We start from the raw sequence: 22,213 nt of genomic DNA, 5'->3' as shown, positions 1-22,213 counted from the left end.
TTTATATTGCATAAAGATCCGCAGTCTATTTATTACATTACTTTTAAATGTGCACAGTATGCAACTTCTCCGTCGTTTGTCATTTTTTTAGAAGAAGAATCAAGTAAATTAGCAACAAAATAGACAACGAAATGGTGCACACATTTTTTATGATGATCAGAAGTATATAAATGACAGAGTTCACGAAAAATTAACCCCACGAAACTTCTTTGTCGTTCGTCATGTTTTTATGTCATGTTCTTAGAAGAAGATTTAGAAGAAGCAAAAACATAAAATTTCATTTTGGTATAAACAAATGTACAGCATACATCTGTAGTAGATTATGTGAGAGATCTTCAACACCAGTCTGATTCTACAGAGGTGAATAAATTCGATAAGTTAAAAATAAAATGTCAATATTCGTAAAATCTTTTAACCTTTGGACAGTTTTAAATTTTACCCTGAACATTATAAATGCATAAAATCCATATTATACATATACTTCCGATCAACATAAAAAATCTACGCACGATTTCATTGTCGATTGAATAGCGTTCCTCGTGAGTGATTCCCTAATTTCGCGGAGCAGTGTAATGAAATCTCTTCAGGATGAAGCGCACCGTGAAAAATGGTTCATATGTAGCCAACAAAACGCTATCGTGGCAATCCCCGTAATCTGGGTCCGGTCTCATCTCCGTCGACGACGTTTGTACTATTTACTCGATCCTGACTGGCATACGCTGGAACAAGCGTGGTTGCGATAACTAGCGAACATCGGCAGTCGGAAATGGACGTCGTGCATTCGCGTGTCACGAGCTGCTAGCCGTGTTTTAGCGCGGTATAATTTCCAAAGCTGAAACTTGCGAAAACTGTAATTCCCTGAAAGTCGTATTACATTTGGATTCGTGCGCGTTCACGGACCAAGCACGAAATTATGCGGACTTTCCGGAAAAGTTTGCCATTGCGTCGAAAATAATTGCGGCTGGAGAACGAATTGTAGGTCCTTCAAAATAAACGGAATTCTATGAAAGAATTTTATGGAAATTTTTATCTCCTATTAATTATATCAAAACGCAGGGAAAGTAGAAGTTTGTTGGACAATATGCATAATCGGTTCGATCAAATATACTTAGCGTGACATTTTTATCTCCTATTAACAGTGTTGGGCAAAAATTTAATCAACGATTGACGAATAAATTTCTACTTCGATAGCTAATCGCAGTTAACAATTAATCTCCTAGTTTAGTCGTTAATTGCGGTTAACGATTAATGCTTATTAATCGTTAATTGCAGTTAACTTATTAATCGTTAATTGGGAATAACGGTTAAATTTCTACTTTAGTCGTTACTTGCGATTAACGATTACATTCCTTTCAATTATAATCGTCAATCGGGTAATTGATTAATGATTAACTGCTGAAACTTCGAAATGAAATACAGTTTTTGATCAGAGTTTTTGTTCAGATATATTTCTGTCAATTTTCCATCTCCGGTCTCTGTCTCTATCTCCCACTTTATTACAATTTATGGATAGATCGTATGGTGATTAACTTCATCAATGGATTGAATCAGTCTCCGATTTTTTAATGATTACTTTTTAAATCGTACACATTAATCAATCAATCTTGATTAAAATTTTAATCGATTAATGCCCAACTCTGCCTATTAATCGTTAAGACGCAGAAAAAGTAAAAGTTTGTTGGACAATATGCATAATCAGTTCGATCAAATATACTTAGGGCGCTACAGCAGCGTGAACTTTGGTCCAGTTGGGACTCCGACTGGTGGGTAATTGTATTTGCAAAGGATTGTGAATTAATATGAAAATTTCTATAGAGCTTCCATTAGAGAAATGGTCCTCCTGGAAGAACCGATTAACCGTGCCAGACGAATTCACCTAATTTCTCAGGTTCGTCGCGAACATCGCCATACCGACCAACCTCATTCCAACGATTTACAACTGTTCCAAACTCTGGCTAGACCGGTTCTTATTGGTTTCTGCCCCGGAGCACTGGGCTGCATCAGCATTGGATCATTAGCGGGACCCTGGAGGATGCATACACGTCCAGGAGGACTACTTTTTTTCCTTCGTTCTTCGTGCGCGTCTCGCTTTTAATCAAATCATCATTCTTATCTATTTTTCTCCCGACGCACGGTGGGACATTTGGCTCGGAAAGTCGGGAAAACTATTTTATTTACAATATTTTCTAAATACCACGATATGTAATCCTTCACTTATCCCTAGACGAACAAGCTATATTAATTTGGTTGGTAAATATTATCCGTACTTAGAAAAATATACTTATTACTAGACTGTGGATGTATATGCAATTTTAAATTTTCGTAGACAAATTTTAAGAAAGTGTCATGAAACAAAAGCCTATTTTTAATAGAAACAACCTTTGTAGATCCTGAACAAATAAAAATCTTACTAAATTCTATCAAATTTTATATTCTAGCATATTTTGTAAATTTTCATAAGCCATAAATGCATAAAGATCCGCAGTCTACTTATTACTCAATAGCAAAATTCAATAGCAATGACCAACTTTGGACTCGGATGACACCAAACTTAGCCTTTCACAACATCGTTAATTTTAACTGATTCTACTAGAGAATCTAGTACAGATTCTACTATACTTTACTGGCGGATAATCATGAATTTTTGAATTTTCATATTTCAAGTTTCTGCCAGATGTTCGTGCAACGTCAAGAGTTTCTCTCCAGTTCTGCGAGGTCGATTGTAATCGATGTTTTAGCACATGCTTAATCGCATCAGTGAAATTAGGGTTTAAAGGTGTAGAAGTTTTACTTCTTTTTCGTACGAGCGATCAATTTTGTGGAATATCATATAATCCGAGCTCAATGTACGGACATGTGTAAATACATTGTAATTCGGCCTTAAATGTCGTAGATCTATTAAAATCCTCTGGCCAGCTTCCAAATCACGGTTTACACCTCCACCGTATAGAATGATATTCAATATAAATAGTAACCGTACTGTCACAGCGTAATACCTATAAATCTGTGACCTTCTGAATCACTGAAAACGACTAACAGGAATTCGTTAGGGAAGTAGACAGCTACATCGAAGGATGAATCATTTCAAGCAACTACGATTAGGGTCGAAGTTCGTACTAAATCATTCGACATAGTTTCGTGAAATTTGGCGAAGTTCGTAAACGAGTTCTGAGAAGTATTTCCGACCCGCTGTAAAAACAAACTTTCCGAGCTTTCGGGATGATCCTCATTGAAAAGTTCATATCAATCAGTTGGGGAATAGTTTCGACATTTTTTGCGATCTTCACGTTCCGGGTGTAGTTACAGCGAAATTTTATTATTGATCGGATGAAGTCAATATTATTTGCTAATTATTGAAATCCATCACGGATTACTGAACGACAAAAGTGGGTGCGAAACAAGGTCAACCAGGACACGTGTCCACATGACCTTTCTCGTTCCATCCGTGGCCATCGTCCAATTTTTTAGCAAGTCCCACCTGGACAAACCATTTAGCAGTGGAAAAGCAGGGAGAAGGTTTCGACAATTTTTGCGATCTTCGCGTCCCAGGATGGTTACTACAAAAAATTGTTAATTATTGAAATCCTCATTGAATGATAGTCGTTGAAAAGTTCATATCAATCAGTTGCGGAAAAATTTCGACAATTCTTGCGATCTTTGCGTCCCAGGATGGTTACTACAAAATTTTTGGCAATTATTAAAATCCATCACGGATTATTGAACGACTAAGTGGGTGCGAAAGAAGGTCAACCAGGACACGTGTCCCATGACCTTTCTCGTTCTATCCATGGCTGCTGTCCAAATTTTAAGCAAGTCCCACCAGGTACAAATCTTCTGCAGCGGAAAAGCTCGGGGAAAAGATTCGACAATTTTTACGACCTTCAATTTTATTACTGATCAGATTAATATCGTCTGTTAATTATTGAAATCCATTAAGGATTACTGAACGACAAAAGTGACTATGAAACAAGGTCAACCAGGACACGTGTCCCATGACCTTTCTCGTTCTATCCATGGCTGCTGTCCAAATTGTAAGCAAGTCTCACCTAGTACAAACTATCCAGCAGTGAAGTAGCTGGGGAAAAAATTCGACAATTTTTACGACCTTCAATTTTATTACTGATCGGATTAGTATCATTTGCTAATTATTGAAATCCATCAAGGATTACTGACAGACAAAAGTGACTATGAAACAAGGTCAACCAGGACACGTGTCCTATGACATTTCTCGTTCCATCCGTGGCCGGTGTCCAAATTTTAAGCAAGTCCCTAGCACGAACCATCCATCTAAAAACTGGTAATTTCTTATCCACCGGAGGCGTGGGTTCAATGTTGAGACATCCAGCACGTGGTCATTCCATTATTCGATACAGCCGAATTGCCGGATCGATGAGCAGGTCAGTAGGCAGAGTAGCTCCGGTGAAGCGAGTAAAGAATCCCGAGTGTCCCATAATCGAGCGGAAACAAGAAATCGGAAAGGCAGGTATCCTAGTGGGCGGGAGTGAAAAAGGGGATGGTGTGGACACGAGTAGGGCAACAAAGGGTCAGGGAAAGCGCGAGATCGGAGAGTAGCGAGCGGAACGTAGGTGTACGAGGGTGAAACGAACGAGGGTGGGTTACGACAGGGGACGCCCTGAACGGTGGTGGTTCATCGAGGATGTCGTGAGCGTCGTTCACGGCGGTCGATGCCACCAGATGCCACTGTGGCGCTGTCGTCGCTCGAAAATAAGCTCGCCCAAAGGTTCCACCGACTGCAGTAGCCCGGCATCCGTCGGCGCCGCGGCCAGGACGACAATTTCCCCCGGGGTTGCGTGTTTCCGCCGTGCTAGGGGCCTAGCCAGCTCGCCGATGGAGGCTTGAATGGAGGCTGGCCGATAGTAGGGAGGACCACGGGCCTCGATAGCCTTGACAGCGAGTACGGACCACCTGTAACGAACCGACGGACAAAAATAGGAAAAATAGAGTCACCGAACCAGAACGGAGAGAGAGAGGAAGAGAAAGATCATCGAGGATGAGGTGGCCACCACGGTCGGACTGAGAAAATCGTGGCCCAACACACGACCGCCGCTTCTGACGGCGCGGTTTCGATCGAGGCGCGGTGGTTTTGCGAGATCGTGAGACAAATGTGTACGGTGGACAGTGTGACATAGTGCGGCGAAGTAGGAGACGAAGAGCACGGAGAGGGAGGAGGAAAGGGCCAGTCAACGAAGAACGCGGGAAGAGAAGGAGGTGGGAAGACAGGATGCGGGGGCACAGGAAGAGGGCGCAGAGCCCCGACGATTTCTCTTCTTTTTCGTAGGGGGTACCTACCTTCTTCGTTTCTCAAGGAAGTAATCGAGCTTTCTCGCGGTCGACCGAGTCGCACAGGACCCACCTTCCTCGTCCCGATCACTCCTCGGTCAGGATGTCCTTTGGAACGAGAACACTGCTCCCGGATACCCTAGATAACCCACCAAGTGTTGCTTGACGATTTCCTTGAGATTTTTCACCTGCAAGGGTTTACGAAGAATCCTTTAACACGTTATTCAAATGCTTCTTCGTTGATAGAAGAGCCTCTGGAACGCATCAAGTGTTACCTTCTGATTTGCTTGACATTTACCGAGATGTATTTGTGGACACTTCATTGATCCTACCAGTAAAATGTTTCAATCATTATCGTACGATCAGTAGAACATAATTAGAAACACCTATTATGACCTATCGAATTGAATGGACACCTATGTACGAGGGTTAACACCTTCGTTATTCAAATACACGATCTCTGATTTTCTTCAAATTTTTTGAAAATTATTTCAGAACACTTCGTTGAGATTCGTCGAGTGAAGTATTCTAACGATTGTTATTATGGAAAAAGATTAGAACCGAATCTATTTTCACAAGTTCCCATCGAATTGAACCGACCAGGAATACCTACGAGGCAAGGTTTCCGAAGAAACCTTTGGCCCACTTTCAGATGGCAGCATCCACCCCACCGATGTTGCTTAAATCCCCACGGAAAAAGTAAAATTGTTCTAACAAATGATCATTAATTGTGTACGAAATTGAATTCGTCGGAAATTCTTCTTGACGAAAATGTTCATCGTGAGAAATATGTTCGTCGCGAAGACATTCGTGTGCGTGCAACATTTTCTCCGCGGATTAATAAGCGCATGGCGAATGAAAATGCTAGGAGTTGCTCGAGGAAGCGAGCTTCTGATTTGATGGAAACGAAGGCTTTCTTCTGCGCCGGAAACTCCAGTTTTTAAATGAGGCGATTGAGTCGTGGCCCGAGGGGTCGCCGTGGTTTCGAGTTGCGTTTCGTCGGTGTCTTTTCAAAGGATTCGAGCCCCTTTCAATGGGCGGGGAGACATCGAGGGCAAATTGAAAAGTACGAGCGTGTATACACTAATTGCTGATTAACGAGACTCGGCCGGTGCCATTCGTGATCTCCGATGCAACGCTCTCTCCTCCATGTAGATTGGATACCTCCTTTCGTGGGGACGTGGCCGCGTAATCAACGCGGACACTTAGCTCGACCCGTGTTGATGTACGTCGAGTGCCTTTGCGAACGCAAAGCGGGCCTACTTTCTGTCCTAAAGGGACTCGCGCGAGACAATTTGATCGTTTCAGACGGGACGAGTTCTCTAACTGCTTCCACTTTCTCCTAATCTCACGAAATCTTGGATCTCGCTGCAGGATTCGGTTTTTTTTTAGAAGCCGCGTTCAAAAATAGGTTCGTTTGAATAAATTTGTAACTGCACTGAGCTTTAAATGTGCAAAATAAAAATTGTGTCACTCTTTAGAAATGAGGGCCAATTTTTTCCTTACTTATGCAATCTTTGATCTCACTATAGGATTCGTTGATTTTTAGAAGCTACGTTCAGAAATCGGACCATTTGAATAAATTTTTAACTAGCCTGTGGATCTCTTGAAATATGCAAAATGGAAATTGAACTAGTTGTAAGACACGAGACCACTTTATTTCGATTTTATAGCTAGACTGTGAATCTTTTTGCAAAATAGAAATTGTCTGCATCAATTATATGAAATTGCACAATTTTGAATCTGGAGATAGGGTTCGTCGATTTTTAAAAACCGCATTCAAAAACCACTTTATTTCGATTTTATAGCCAGACTGTGAGTCTTTATCCAAAATAAAAATTAACTGCATCACTTAGATAAGGTTCGTTGATTTTTAAAAACAGCTTTCAAAAACCACTTTATTTTGATTTTATAACCTGACTGTGAGTCTTTATCCAAAATAGAAATTGTCTACATTAATTATAAGAAATTACACAATTTTGAATCTGGATACAGAGTTTGTCGATTTTCAATAATCACGTTAAAAAATCAACTTATCTGGGCGGACAGGCAGGGGGGAGGGCATTCAATTAGGGAGTATAATCGGCTTCAAGTTCAACCGGAGGTGATACCGACGTCTTTGTTCGGTGAAACATTGAGCATGTAAAGCCGAGAAAACTGTGAAATGACAAAAGGACCCCGGTGAGAATGATTTCGCAGAAAATGCTCCTTTGAGCTCTCGCCCCCCTCTCTCTCTCTCTCTCTCTCTCTCTCTCTCTGTGCAGCATCGGTTTGTTCTGACGTAACTCACCGGCACGAAACCATGCCGAGTCAATAAAGGAGAACAGCACTCTGTGGTCGTGAAATATAGTTTCCTTGTATTAAAGCGGCTCAAGTAGAACAAAACGCAAAGTTTACGAAACCATGTCTCGCGTTCCGATCCTTTTTGCTACCCGAAACGCGCGTACTATTCCGAGTTCTCCAAGCGAATATAAATTCGATTCGAATGAAATGCTTTGGTGTTCGTGAAGAAAAAGATTTGACGTTAACTATTCGAGCATATCACGATACAAATTAGTTCCGGCAAGTTTAAGAGCTTATGGAAACTTCTGCCTTGGCTTCCCTTAATTAATTGAACCTTGCTTGCATCGAGCGAGATTACACAATTTCATGAGCGAAAATCGGGAAGATTGCTGGGGTTGCTTAACCGTAATTTTATCGAAAATCTTCGCTGCTTTTTTATCGGGGTCTTACGTAAAGAATGTCCAAAAATAGGCTGACTCCTCGATTCTCCTTAAGAGATTAATATTGGGTATTATAGCAAACAGTGATAAGCAGACTGCGGATCTTTATGCGTTTATCGCAAAATTGAGTAGATGAAATGCAAAATTGTTGAAAAATTTTAGAAATTCAAGGTGTCCATTTATGAAGAAGTAACCTCAAATTTGGTTACTATTTCTTGCAATCGATGCAGACAATTCAGTTTATCTCCCCTGGAAAGACAATGAAATTCACGAATATACATTAAATAGATTTCGTCAGATAAATACATCATCGTATTACTGTAAGCAAAACGAGAATATAAAAAGTTTTTAGCGTGACGTGGCACTGTAAAAAAGTTGGGTTTATGCACTCGCGTTTCCCGTGAGATCAAACGGTTACCCACCTTTAATACTTAGGGTGCATCTCGAAAGTGTGACTTTTCGTTTAGTGATGTTCAGCTATCCAGCTACAGGCACGCGTTAAACTCGGAATGGGTCGACGGTTTATCCGCACGCGGATATTGCATGGCTTCGTGCGCCAGACGCCGTGAATATATCGCGGCTTGTCAACTTTCAACTAATTCCTTGACATAAAAAATATGTTTGACACGTTGTGCGCGGCGTCGTTCATTTTTTATATCGATCATTAATATTGAGCCAAATTTTACCAAAATTGATCCGAATTTATGCCAAATAAAATAATTTTCTAAAACAATTATCACAGAAATAGATAACAATTGAATCGTTCATTCTTTATGTCGATCGTTAATACTGAGCCAAATTTTACAAAATTTGAAACTAATTTATGCCAAATAAAATGATTTTCTAAATCAGTTATCAGAGAAGGATAATAATTGAATCGTTCATTTTTTATATCGATCATTAATATTGAGCCAAATTTTACCAAAATTGAACCGAATTTATGCAAAATAATGATTTTCTAGATCAATTATCAGAAATAGATTTTTCACTTTCTATGTTCGGTTTTATTAATCGATTCCTTTTTATTACCTCGATATCTCGCCGTTTACTGGTTTCCGAATAAGACGAAGCTATCTGGGTCCGAGATTACGATTCAGCGAGCTGTGCCATCATTCATTCAACCGGCACGTGCCAATCTCGTAGTATTTAGGCGTATGAAATTATCATGACAATGAACGAACCCCGCGATACGCGAGCCACTTCTCATTCAAGTCTTCCTGTAATACCGCCGGCAAATAATTCTATTTCGATGCCATTGCAGTCGGAACTTTTGCGATCCTCTGCAAGGCATTGCTTCTCTTTCCTGACAAAGTTTGATTCACACCGTGAGAGTTTTACAGAGATCGAGAGCTTTTTTTACCCGCTAACGTATTCTGCTCGACTTTCTGTCCTCGCGAGGAACTATTGTCTACGTTACATCGTCAGAATCGTGACGTTGAAAGTCTCTTGCTTCCGTGATCCTGGTCGGTTGAAAATAATATATTAATGCTCTGAAACTCCTTTTGCCCGAAAAATCGCAAGAGATCGTAGAACAAAATGTCATAAAACGAATTCTAAAGTACTGCAAGCTCTAGAGTAAAGTACGAAAACATTCTAAATTCTCTCAAGTAAAGTTTTAAAACTTATTCTAAATTCTCTAAAGTAAAGTACCAAAACTTATCCTAAATTCTAAGGTAAATTACTAAAACTTATTCTAAATTCTAAAGTAAAGTACTAAAACTTATTCTAAATTCTAAAGTAAAGTACTAAAACTTATCCTAAATTCTAAGGTAAATTACTAAAACTTATTCTAAATTCTAAAATAAAGTACTAAAACTTATTCTAAATTCTAAAATAAAGTACTAAAACTTATTCTACATTCTAAAGTAAAGTACTAAAACATATTCTAAATTCTAAAGTAAACTACTAAAACTTATACTAAATTCTAAAACTAAATTCTGATAGACTTTCCGAACGACCTAATGAAGCAAAGGAGGGGCTCAGGAAATCACGAAGAAGCGTTGCGAAAGTGACGGAGTTTTAAAGAAATGTTGAGACCGTCGACCGCAGAAAGCTCGATAGCTCTAATCGCGATAACGAGGATGAAAGAAAAAGGGAACGTTCTTAGATCGTTTCGCCTCAACGACGTCCAACGTGACGACTGCCAGCGAGCACGCCGAGGACGCCGTCGACGACGACCACGACGTCAACCAGGTGCACCACTGAAACGAGCACTGCCGTTTGTTCTCCGAGATGGCGGACGAAAAGGAGAAACAGACGTTCCTGCAGAAGCTGCTGTTCTACACGACCGCGTTCTTCATCCTCCTCAGCACCTTCAGCCTCTTTGCCTTCCTCTTCTTGGTCCCCTTCGTCATCGACCCCGCCTTCACCACCATCTTCATGCAGTTCGACACTCGGCCAGCCGAGTGTATCACCATCGACGTTGAATCCAGGAGAGGTGAACAATCGGTCCCTTCTTCCTCACAAACCGTGTTTATCGTCTATTTTATCGGTGTCTCGTTTTCGTTCTGTGTCGTTGCATGCGACCCTTCCACAAATCCTCTTTTAGAGGTCACCACTTTTCTCTTTCTCTTCCGGATGATTAGCTTAGGTCGACCGAATCGTTCATAATACATACGTTCATAGAGAGGATCCGCATATTCAGGAAGTTGTCGTGGTGCACGCTCGATTGACGTTCCTTCGATTCGACTGACCTCTGGCTTTGACCTGGACATCCACCTTTCGGGTCTGCGCGATCTCGAAGACTGTGACACGTGCATATCATTTTATAATATCTCGGTCAATAGTTCAATTATTGGAATTTTTCTTCTTATTAGGGAATTTTTATTTTCATAATCTGGGGTAGTATCATGTGTGCATTATTTGACCTGGACATCCAACTTTGGGGTCTGCGCGATCTTGAAGACTGTGACACGTGCAAATCATTTTATAATGCGTTGGTCAATGCGTTTAATCATTGGATTTTTTTTATTAACGCTTTGCTACTTCTTTGTCAGAGAAAGAAAAATGTAAATGAAACGGGTTCTTATATGTGTTTGGTTCTTCCCTTATTTATTTAATTGTCTCATTTTTTAGTTAAAATAAGGATATTTAATATAATTAGTAAACAAAATTGTTTGAAATAAGTAGCAACCGAGGAACTGTTCTTTGAAGTAAATTTTAAATAGGACACTTCAAATAGTAGGGAGTTGTTGGCAACATAATTGAAAAATAATTCGGAGAGTGCAAAGAGTTGAGGAATTTTAACTTTCATAAACTCCAAGTCTTTGGGTTAATGAGTGTTTAAATCACATTTTTAATAACTAATGAACGTGTCAACAGTAGGATATTGAAGTAAATAAAAATATTTGATATTTTATAGAATAATGACAAAATTAAAATTGACTTGCAGCAAAAGTTTCGTCAATAAATTTCACGATACAGACATTCCATTAACATGATTGAACGTCCATCGACGCTTTCACTACTGTCGTCCTTCGTTCACTATGTAGTATAAATAATTTTGTCTTCGTCAAGTTGATACACTTCCGTCTCTCGAGCCCTTTGATCTTTAGAAAGCAACGTCTCTGATGGTATGAACCGTATCTTCTGTGTGCTCGTTACTTTACTGTCTTTCTGCACTTTTCTGAAAATTCTCGTTTGTTCGACCATGCAACCCCCTCGTGTGTGATCATGTGTGCGTTCGATGCGAATCCAATATTCAAATAACCAATGCAGACGTGCGGAAATAAGGAATTGAACTTTTACATAGAAAAGATTTCATTTCACATTTCACTGGAAGAATCATTTCGAATTATGTTTCGTAGGATAGCTTACGAGCAAAAAATATGTCGGAGCAGATGGAAAAATATTTGGAAGACAATAAGGAATTTATAGAAAAATATTTGATATGCAGTTTATCAGAAATTAATTTCGTATTTAATTTTAAATTTGGAAGTCAAAGAAAATACACATTTGCCGTGGTGAATTAAATTTTATTGGAGCCACAGAATGTGAGAAATACTTTTATCGCCCACGTGACGTATCCTATTTGCAATTCGTTACTTCATAAAATATTTTATCAAAACAAATAGAATTCAGTGTAGCTACACTTCCACTAAAAATTGAATTATTTATGGCTCCAATAATTCGATCACCTACTCCATTTACACTTCTGCCACTTCTTCTAAACAGATAATACACAAAAATCTTCTGTTGAAAATTGAAATTGGTTACAATACCACAGAACGCGGAATATGCATGGAAGGAACTGCGGAATAAATAAATCGATTCGTTCCAATTTACGAAATAGGGTCACCGCCAGAATATACGATTTGCATGAATGATTGAGAAAACTATTTCGAGATATCGAGTGGATGAACGAAGGTTGTTTCGATAGACAATCGATCCCCGATTCGCAACAGCGAATACAACAATCCCGTATCTGGCCACGGACATGAAGGCAATGACATTTAATTTCATATTTAATGAAAGATATCTCGGATTCGCAGCCGAGAAACGCTTGTCCTCTGTTCATTATTTAAAAAGGATGGGCGCATGTATGAGCTTGACATTTTGCCGAAACGTCACTCTGACGTACGAATTAAATGTATTTATGTTCCTCCGGGTGCACGCATTCCATTTTAATGTACTTTTCCAAACATAATTTATGTTTACCGAAAGAACTGTGAAATTCAAACTACACTGCATCGCGGAATAAAAACCACATGAACGTAAAAAATCATCTGAATCATACACCATGACGAAACTAAGTTTATAAACCAAGTTTCGCGTATTACATCCACATGAAATGCCATATTTCCGTAATAGCTTTGATGGACGGATATCAGAACGTTGTTTACATAAGAACTTCCATATTTCCATCACGACCATGTTGATTTTGATTATACGTTTGATAGTTCGATTTGTGCGATTCGATATTCCAGTTTCGACCATACATATCCGATAAAGTATCATTCGTGTCTATAAACGTAATCGCATACTATTCAACGGTAGATGTAGTTTGTATCCCAACAATTTGCAAGAAGAAGTGGAAAAGTATGAAATCAATCCTGTTTAGGGAAGGGTTTGTTTCAAAGTGTGAATTGTGGTCTTGTGTTAATCAAACATAGTTTGTCAGCATAACTGTGAAGAATAATAATATTTCCACAATTAATTTGTTCAGGAAAGTAAGATCAAATAGTAGATTGTACCACTTAGGTCTGGTGTAAGTAGAAATAGTATGCAATAGCCAGACACACCATTTTCAGAAGTTCTGTTATAATTAGTGTACAAATTACAGTTTATCAAGGATGAAGTTTAAACTGCAAATAAGAAATCAATCCTGTTTAGGGAAGGGTTTGTTTCAAAGTGTCAATTGTGGTCTTGTGTTAATCAAACATAGTTTGTCAGCATAACTGGGAAGAATAATAATATTTCCACAATTAATTTGTTCAGGAAAGTAAGATCAAATAGTAGATTGTACCACTTAGGTCTGGTGTAAGTAGAAATAGTATGCAATAGCCAGACACACCATTTTCAGAAGTTCTGTTACAATTAGTGTACAAAGTAGAGTTTATTAAGGACGAAGTTTAAACTGCAAATAAGAAATCAATCCTGTTTAGGGAAGGGTTTGTTTCAAAGTGTCAATTGTGGTCTTGTGTTAATCAAACATAGTTTGTCAGCATAACTGGGAAGAATAATAATATTTCCACAATTAATTTGTTCAGGAAAGTAAGATCAAATAGTACATTGTACCACTTAGGTCTGCTGTAAGTAGAAATAGTATGCAATAGCCAGACACACCATTTTCAGAAGTTCTGTTACAATTAGTGTACAAAGTAGAGTTTATTAAGGACGAAGTTTAAACTGCAAATAAATGTTGTACCGCATTTTCATTTTGTATTTGCACACAAACTCGCCTCCAGTAGAACTACGAACTGCGCTCCACCCTACAACAGCCATTACATTTTATCGATTTAGTTATCACACGCTTACTTGATTTTTTCCAACAAAGAAAAACAACAGAGAAAGCGGGGGATGGACAAAGTCGGAAGAACATGTGCGCGTATCATCGATTTTATGCAAATAAAATGCTAAACGGTGAACACAGAACGTTTCATCGCACAAATTACGACTGTGCCACGCACGGCCAGGAAAAAATGACGCTATGCACGAACGTTATTTTAACCGAAAAAAAATATCAGTTTCACGTTCTACTTTATGTTTGGTAAACTGCATACTGGTCGCTGCGGAGGTTTTAATCGGCGTTGCACAGTGGCGAATGTTGGCAAAATTAATATTTCCCTTTTAAAACGTTAAGTTATATTATTAGTAAAATAACTTTATGGAAGTAACAGTAATTTTATAAGTTAATATTAAATTTTGATTTATGATACTTACAGTGATACTTTCCGAAAGAGAAATAAAAATTTTGTGATCTTCGAAATTGTAAATAAATTCTTATTTTGTAAATTGTGCGCGGAATCGTTGGCAAAATTAATACTTCCCTTTTAAAACATTAAGTCATATATTTTGGTTGATGATACTTACAGTGATACTTTTCAAAAGCGAAATGAAAATTTCGTAATCTTCAAAATTATAAAGAAATTCTGATTTCGTAAATTTGTCTCGAAGCTAAGCTAGAATTCTGAAATTAATGAAAGCAATTTTAGTTTACGGAGCACACACGTGACAAGGAAATGACTCGTGTGTGAAAAAATTTGCATGACAGTCGTAATATTTACCATCGTGTGTCGGCACCTCTATGAATCGTCAAATCGCATTTACCAGAAAATTGCGTTCTCTGCTTGTCGCTCGGTTCAAAGTGTTTGTCAGTCAATACCGGAATTCACTGAAATAGCAAAAAACCGTAGGCACAATGTTTGTTTGATAAATTCCACATTTTTAATTTCCCAGTGACAATTTATTCGAAAGTTAAACATTTCAAGAGGAACGAACACGATTCCGTGATTGTTGGGGGAATTGATAAATAATTTCTGAAAGATAACATTGGGACACAAAGAAAATAGAAAATTATCACTAAATCCCGTTCGAAGCGATTGTAAATTATCTGTGGTAGTTGATATCGATTACCAATAATGTTACAGCTGTACACAGACTCTGTAAATATTTAACAACTACAAAACGCTTGATCGATTGCTGTCGTTTCGTTGCAAAACTGTTTTGTAATATATCGTTGTTGATTTTTGGATAATCACCAAGAATGATTTCATGAATTGATGTCTAGACGTGTCACTGGAAAATTATGCGAGCATTCGCGGGAGGATCGATGCGAATGATCGCGATAAGAAACGATGCCGTAAATTGGTCTCGTCGCTTGGTGCCTCGGTGAACCACAGCGTTATCGATATATCGATGTAATAGAGCCACTAAAGAGGCACTAGACGGAGACGTGCTAAGATCGACGCAACTGGTGTCTTTGTGTTCACGGTATTCGAGCTGGTCTAGATCAAATCGAACGTATTCCTAACCCGGTGACACTCCTTCGCTCTTTCGTCACCCCTCGTGCTTATAATTAAGGTTCTCTATCGAACGCCAACGGCAGCATGAACAGGTATTCCACGATTCGAGTGCTCAGACTACTCCTTGACACTCCTTCTCAACAATTCGGATGCTTACTGACAATGAAACGAACCTGAACCATTGTTAAATCTGCCGAGCATTCGCAGTGACTTATTTCAATAATAGTAAACGTGAATAATAAAATATCTTCATACATGGGACTGTGCGAACATGTTAAACTTTGACGAGATGAAAATTTGATTTAAAAGAAATTAATACCATTAACATTTAGTAGATTCTGTTTCAAATTTTCATCAGAAGCTTCACACTTTCTACAGCAATGAGTTGATGATTTAAGGGGGAGAGACAGGGTGACAAGAAAAAGACCACCATTTTATTTTCTTAAATACCCCATTCTGCTATTTATAACTATAAAAACTAATCTGAACTCATTTTATGACTTTCATTCCTGTGCTACTCTTTCGATGAAATGTGAAATGAAATATTTTGACTTGACTATCCACCATGTTAATGTAATTATGTTGGTAACCAACCTTGAATGTGTATGAATGCTGTTGTTTCCTTAATTATTCCACGTTAACTCGTGTTTGTATTTCATATTCTCTTCACTGTTCTTTCCATCTCTCTTACTAGAGCTACCCCGTGCACTGTTCTTCTCATAGATGTCTTGCATTGATACCCTTTCGAATTAGACTACCTGACTAATTATGGTCGTGTTGATACTTGCTGTTAAGGAATATAATGTTTTGCTAGTTTAGAATTTACATTAAACCTTTGAATTCACTTGCTTACTTCACTCGTTCACAATTAAATTTTTCTGCAACGATACACATCAAATAATCGCTAAATACGGTTGAACTAGCAATGTTGCTTCAAAGGTTTAATTCTTCCAACTGTACGTCGTTTCATGCTATTGGTGATGGTCCGCTCGTTGTTTAATAGGATTTCTGTCAAATTACGATTTCAAAGGCGAAGTTCGAAGCAAGAAAAATGCACGAGGCTACACTATTTTGAAATTGCTGTCGCTTTTAAACAATTTATTGAGGAACTCTCAACTGTTGATTTTCAATTTTAAAGAGACTATTATAAATGTCCGGTAATTAGAGTGTTAATCAATTGAGAAAGACTCAATTACCACACAAAAATATGATCAGACAGGAAAGTCAAATACTTCCTATTCCAAATGGCACTAGAAATTCATTTGTTTAAAAAATCATCGGTTCATATTTAAATAGAAGGTAAAATGTGGTCCAACACGCTTCAGAAGTGCAAGTTGAAGGAGGAGGCTCAATTAGTTGAAAAATCCGCAAGATTTGCATGTTAAAGATGGCGAAGAAATTGGACGTTGTCCAAAAAGCGCGACTCGGTCCGTCACATCGCTGTCGGAACTTTCATCCGTGAAAGTTTTAAGAGGGGGAAAGACCAGGTCATGGCAAAGAATTTCGCAGCCTGCCTCGGGGACCATCGTCGGGAATTTCGCAACAGTTTTCTTGTTTTCGAGAATCTCGAGGAAGTCAGCGTGCATTTTTCTTCCCTCGTCAACTTTGTCTCCCTGTCTTTTGCGTCTCTTCTAAGCGATTTATGCGTTCGATCCCCCGGGTCGTGGTTCTTCCTCTGTATATAGGTACAGTCCTTTCGGTTACGTTCTGTGTTCTCGTCTCTGATAAATGATGCACGTCGAAAAATCATTTTCACCGTGTCGCGAATAGATCTTGCTGAAAGTTTTGTATCGTTGAGGAAATGCTGGTGTCTTCGGACTTACTAGTTTAGACAGATGTACGGGGTGTCCCATTTGAAGTGAACTATGCAGTTGTTTCTTAACATATTTATGATATATTATGTTCAAAACTGACAATATTCTAAACTGTGTTATACAATTTTGGTCTGACGTTTATTAGTTGTGTATGATTACAAAAATTAATAACAGGCTTAATGGACAGCAGATATTTATATAGTAATACGTATTAAAAGAAAAACGCATACATAGTCAGTAATTCAAAAATATTCTAAACTATATTATATCATTTTGATCTGACGATTATTATGGCTGTGAATGATTACAAAAAATTAATAACAAGCTTAATAGACAGCAGAATATTCAGTGTATACTATGCTCAATATTTCTCACAAGTGAAAATAATCAGAATTGGTCAGACACAGCAGTAATACAATATTATACAAAAAATTAATAATAAGCTTAATCGCCAGCAGATAAATCAGTGTGTACTATGCTCAATATTTCTCACAAGTGAAAATAATCAGAATTGGTCAGACACATCAGTAATACAATATTATACAAAAAATTAATAACATGCTTAATGCACAGCAAAAAATTCAGTGTATACTATGCTCAATATTTCTCACTATTGAAAATAATCGAAATTGGTCAGACACATTACTATTACGTAGTCAAAAACATAGTCAGTAGATTTTGAATAACATACAACTAAAAATGTAACTTTGTACAACAATTCTCAATTCAGTCGTTATATTATAATTCTCCCGTTAAGCGTGTAATTAGCAGTCAATTCCTCCATAATTGAGGTTTATCCTCGCTAATTGATTTCAACAGCCACGGTCGAGCATAATATTCCATGGTATTATCTTGACGATTATTAGCTAAACATACATAATTTGTCTGTGTGACGTTCGTTGTTAAATATTAATTTTCACTATGAATGTTCACTACAACTGAGACACGGACATCGATCATTTATTAGCTCAACACTTCGGTGTTCACGAGACCTTGGTACACTGATTTCACAATCGTCGACGCATTACTAAGCCGCTTTCGATCCACGAAACAACACTTTGTGTCAACAATTCACGAGTTCTCGGTGTCTCGAGTTAATCACCTACCCACTTGTACGACGATGTTCACACACGAGCTTCTAAAATTCCACATCCAAGGGGATTTTGTCTTCTTCACATTCTAAGCGATCAAAGATTTCAAGTACTTCTTCGATCTGTAGTGGAGCTCTTGACGCGCCTGGTTTTCACGAATGGGTACTTGGTTACTAGGGGTGTGCCAGAATCCGAAATATTAGGAGGAGGTGGAGTCGAGACGAGTCGGGTTCCCGAAAATGTTGAGATTCTCGAAAGAATCGGGTTTCCCGACAATTTTGGGAATATGACATATGACGAAAAGAATTTTAATAATATTCTTTTTTATATTCTATTCTTTAATAGAATCCCGACTCTTTCGAGAATCCCGATAAATTCGAGAATCTCTACTTTTTTGGGAATCCCGGTAAATCCGAGAATCTCGACCCGATATTTCGGGTTCTCGCACACCCCTGTTGTTAATGCGTTATTAAGGAAAAACAAGGACCAATCAGAGCGTTGCTACAGAGGACAAATTCGCCCCCTAGCAGCGTTCTAATTGGTCCTTCGCAAAGGAAAAAGTTACTTCAAACGACCTAAAGAAAGTACAACATTTTTGCTGATCCTGTAGAACAAGCCTGGGCAACTTGCGGCTCCCAAGCCAGAGACGACTCTTCTCCCCACTCTTGGGTCCTCTCCACCAAACTTCTATGAAGTGTAGAAGGAGGGCAATACGAAATAGTTAGTAGTGGGGGAACCGGTGCACCGGTGGTGGGAGTCGTGAAGCGACAGCGGAGAAGAAGTTGACCAGGCTGTAGAAATGTTACATTCGTATATGATTTTGGTAACCAAGTCTCGTACAGAATAAAACCAGGAATCAAGAGCTCCAGGGTCTAGACTCGTGACACGAATTTTTCGACGTGCACCAAAACCCTGTTCGTGATAGTCAACCGGATAGTCGGCAAGTTGGTCTTTGTCTCCCCGTAAATCTCGTCGTTAACGAATCTCTTTTCAAGCATCGCGTCCATGAACGATCCGTTGAGTCCAGGTACGAGCAACTGCTCATGGACGTCCTGTAGAGAGGGTTGCACCAAGGAGCTGTACGATTGCACGCAAATACGCGTCAACTACAAGCTACCGACTAACGTGTCTGAGGATAGCGACGGACAGGTTGAGGGAGGTGGAGCGGTAGGAGGTGTCGAGGATGACGAAGACAGCACGACGATGGGAAAATCGCGTTACGAGCGCTCCCTCAGGGAGTATGATTACGTGGAGGAGGACGACGACTTCGCTGAGGAAGATGAAACTGGACTGCCGAAACCCTTCCCTACAGGTATAAGACGACGTCCGGGTGTGTCTGCATCTCTCTTTATATAAACCGAGTCAGGGCAAACGACTGGTTCAACGCAAAACCGCTTCGTCAAATTAAACGAACGCTGAACCGTACCCGAAAACAGCTGTCGATCTTCCCGCTCAACCAGAAATATCTATTCTCGCTACGAGAAATTCACTTTGAACGTTTGCACCCCGGCGAGAACTATGACACAACTCAAAAAATAACGATTTTGAAGTTGGAACAGTGATAAATGCGTTCATATCTGTAGTAGCAGGAACAGTGTCACTTTAGAGTTGATGGAGGCATCTGTAATATCATTTTACAGAGCCCAGTCGAATTTACTTCCCAAAATATTTTTCTGAAAGATTAAAGATGTCTGTACTGTGTCGATGGAAATTTTATAATTTTCTTAAAATCGTTATTGTGAGAATTTTTGCATTTATTAGTTGTGTCACAATTCTTGCCGGGGTACAGTTTATCAAACATTACATACTTGATAAATTGTATGTTACAATGTAAAACACTTTATGTCGAATATTGTCTCTAAATCGGATGTGTGATAATGGAAATTTTTCCGTCTTTCTAAACATCGTTAGAATTTTGAGAAATTATTTTGGTGTCATGATGTATCCTCTTATAGCAGGTTACTTTTAAATAATGTTTTCAATAACACACGTGTATTAACATACACCTGAAACCAGGGATCTCTAGTATATAGTCGCTCTAGCGGACACTCTGACGGGATCGCATAAATGATTCGGTACCTTTTAAGTGTCTCGCAGACGTCTGTGATTACTGGTTAAATATCCAATAGTTCAGAATGGCTGCTAAGAAGTTGGAGCTTGCTTGGCACGTTCATAAATCTAGGATAAGATAAACCCAACCTAGCCTAGGAAATGTCCAAAAATGATCTCAAGATTAACTTTCCTCAAATACAGTTAAAGCTCGCCCTAATACGCACAAGTAACAAGAAAAATATTAGGTAAGCTGATAAATGTGCTGGCTGCTTGCAGTATGTTTCCCACGGAGAGTTGTGAACACTTCGGTTGACCTATGTTCCTCTTTACCTTGGCTATAGCCTTAAGCCATTTCAGTTTGAGAATCTGTTCTACATTGCGCGCGACTCTATTTTTCCAGATAAATTTCGGCTATCGATGGAGAAAGACGGAAGAAAACAATGGAATAATAAATACCAATTCGGAAGTACTATAATTAATTTGACAAGAATCAAAACTTGTTGAAACAACTTAAACGACGATTTATATAAACTCTTTATTTCACAACTGCTTCGTCCAAGAATTTTTCTTCAGCCCAACCCAACTCAATTTTGAACATTCAACACAAAAATTAAAGTTAAATTCGAGGAGGAGAAAGAGGCGAGAAACTTCTAATTTTTAAGTCGCTCTTGCCACGATGAAGCCAAATATTTGATGAGTAATTTGAAAATCTATTGGGTCACAATTCGAAGCAGGACGAAACAGTTTGTGCTTGCTCTAATTCGCAAACATCAAAGGGCAGAGTTCTCTAAACAGCAATCTCGTGAGGGGTTGAGCGGTGAACGACGTTATAGCAGCCATTACGATTGCATTAGTGGGAAGCACTCGACACGTCCCCTTTAACGAAATATAATAGGAAAATGCCTCAGTGTTCAGATTACGGAACCTTAATAACCCAGTCAGAGGCCAGGCTCTCTGTCTCTGTGTTTCTCTTCAAGTATGTCCTATCCTCTCCCCTATCTTCTCTTCCATTCCTCGCACACGTGAGACACTCTGACAACGTCCACTTTCTCTTATATGGAAATCTGTTCGCGGACATGGTCCGGACGATAACGAGGCGAAGTTCGCAGGTCTCATGGGCAACGACTCCGAGTGGTATTTCACCGGGGCCAAGCTGTTCCCCAACGTAAAAGGCTGTGGATACCCTCCAATGCTGAATTGCAGTATTTTCTACCGGCAGTACTCCATCATAGGGCAGAACTTTAGCTGTTACTACTCGAAAGTGGACCCCGGGATAGTCATCAGCGACCTCGACATGTGGCAGGTCTCGACGATTTTCTATGTCATCTTTGTCTCTCTAACTGTTTTACATTCTATGCCGTGCGTGGCCCGGAAACTTGCGCACGTCCATGCGAGACACGGCCACACAACGTGCTCACGTGTGTAATTTAATTGGTTTTACTTTGCGTTTCACACTTGCCTCGTAATACTCCCCAAGGGCGGAATCCCATCATCCTATTCCCTTCCCTAATTCGATCTACTGGTACGGTGTTTCGCTAACTAATGGTCAGGTATAATAACTTTTCAAGCATTCGTCGGAATCAGGGTAGCACGTCCTCCCTGTAGGATTTCTATCATCTAACGCTCACTATGAATACAGAAATCGACACAGAGATGTCGGTGCAGAAGCACGACTCCAGGGGAAGTGCAAATTGCCAGATGGAACATCCACTTTTACCTATCAATTGCCAAGAGCTTTCGAACGAACCTGATGTTTCTCAAAGAAGCTA

The 22,213-nt window shown here is 39.1% G+C and overlaps 1 protein-coding gene across 3 annotated transcripts in view; it reads left to right on the top strand.

Moving 5' to 3' along the window:
* Nucleotides 1-4,207: 4,207 nt before the first annotated feature.
* Nucleotides 4,208-22,213, top strand: part of LOC143208816 (protein tipE-like) — a 45,922-nt gene continuing 27,916 nt past the window's right edge. Inside the window, exons 1-4 of one of the 3 annotated variants that reach the window (XM_076423657.1) lie at nt 4,208-5,302; nt 10,132-10,461; nt 19,420-19,704; nt 21,554-21,862. In XM_076423657.1, coding sequence (XP_076279772.1) covers nt 10,257-10,461; nt 19,420-19,704; nt 21,554-21,862 — 799 coding nt within the window. In that variant the 5' untranslated portion in view covers nt 4,208-5,302; nt 10,132-10,256. Of the gene's footprint in view, nt 5,303-10,131; nt 10,462-19,387; nt 19,705-21,553; nt 21,863-22,213 lie in introns of those variants that run through there. The other 2 variants (XM_076423656.1, XM_076423658.1) reach the window with 2 other exon arrangements.

Source organism: Lasioglossum baleicum, chromosome 5, assembly GCF_051020765.1.
Source record: "Lasioglossum baleicum chromosome 5, iyLasBale1, whole genome shotgun sequence".
Taxonomy (NCBI): domain Eukaryota; kingdom Metazoa; phylum Arthropoda; class Insecta; order Hymenoptera; family Halictidae; genus Lasioglossum; species Lasioglossum baleicum.
This window is presented reverse-complemented; position numbering and strand designations above follow the sequence as displayed.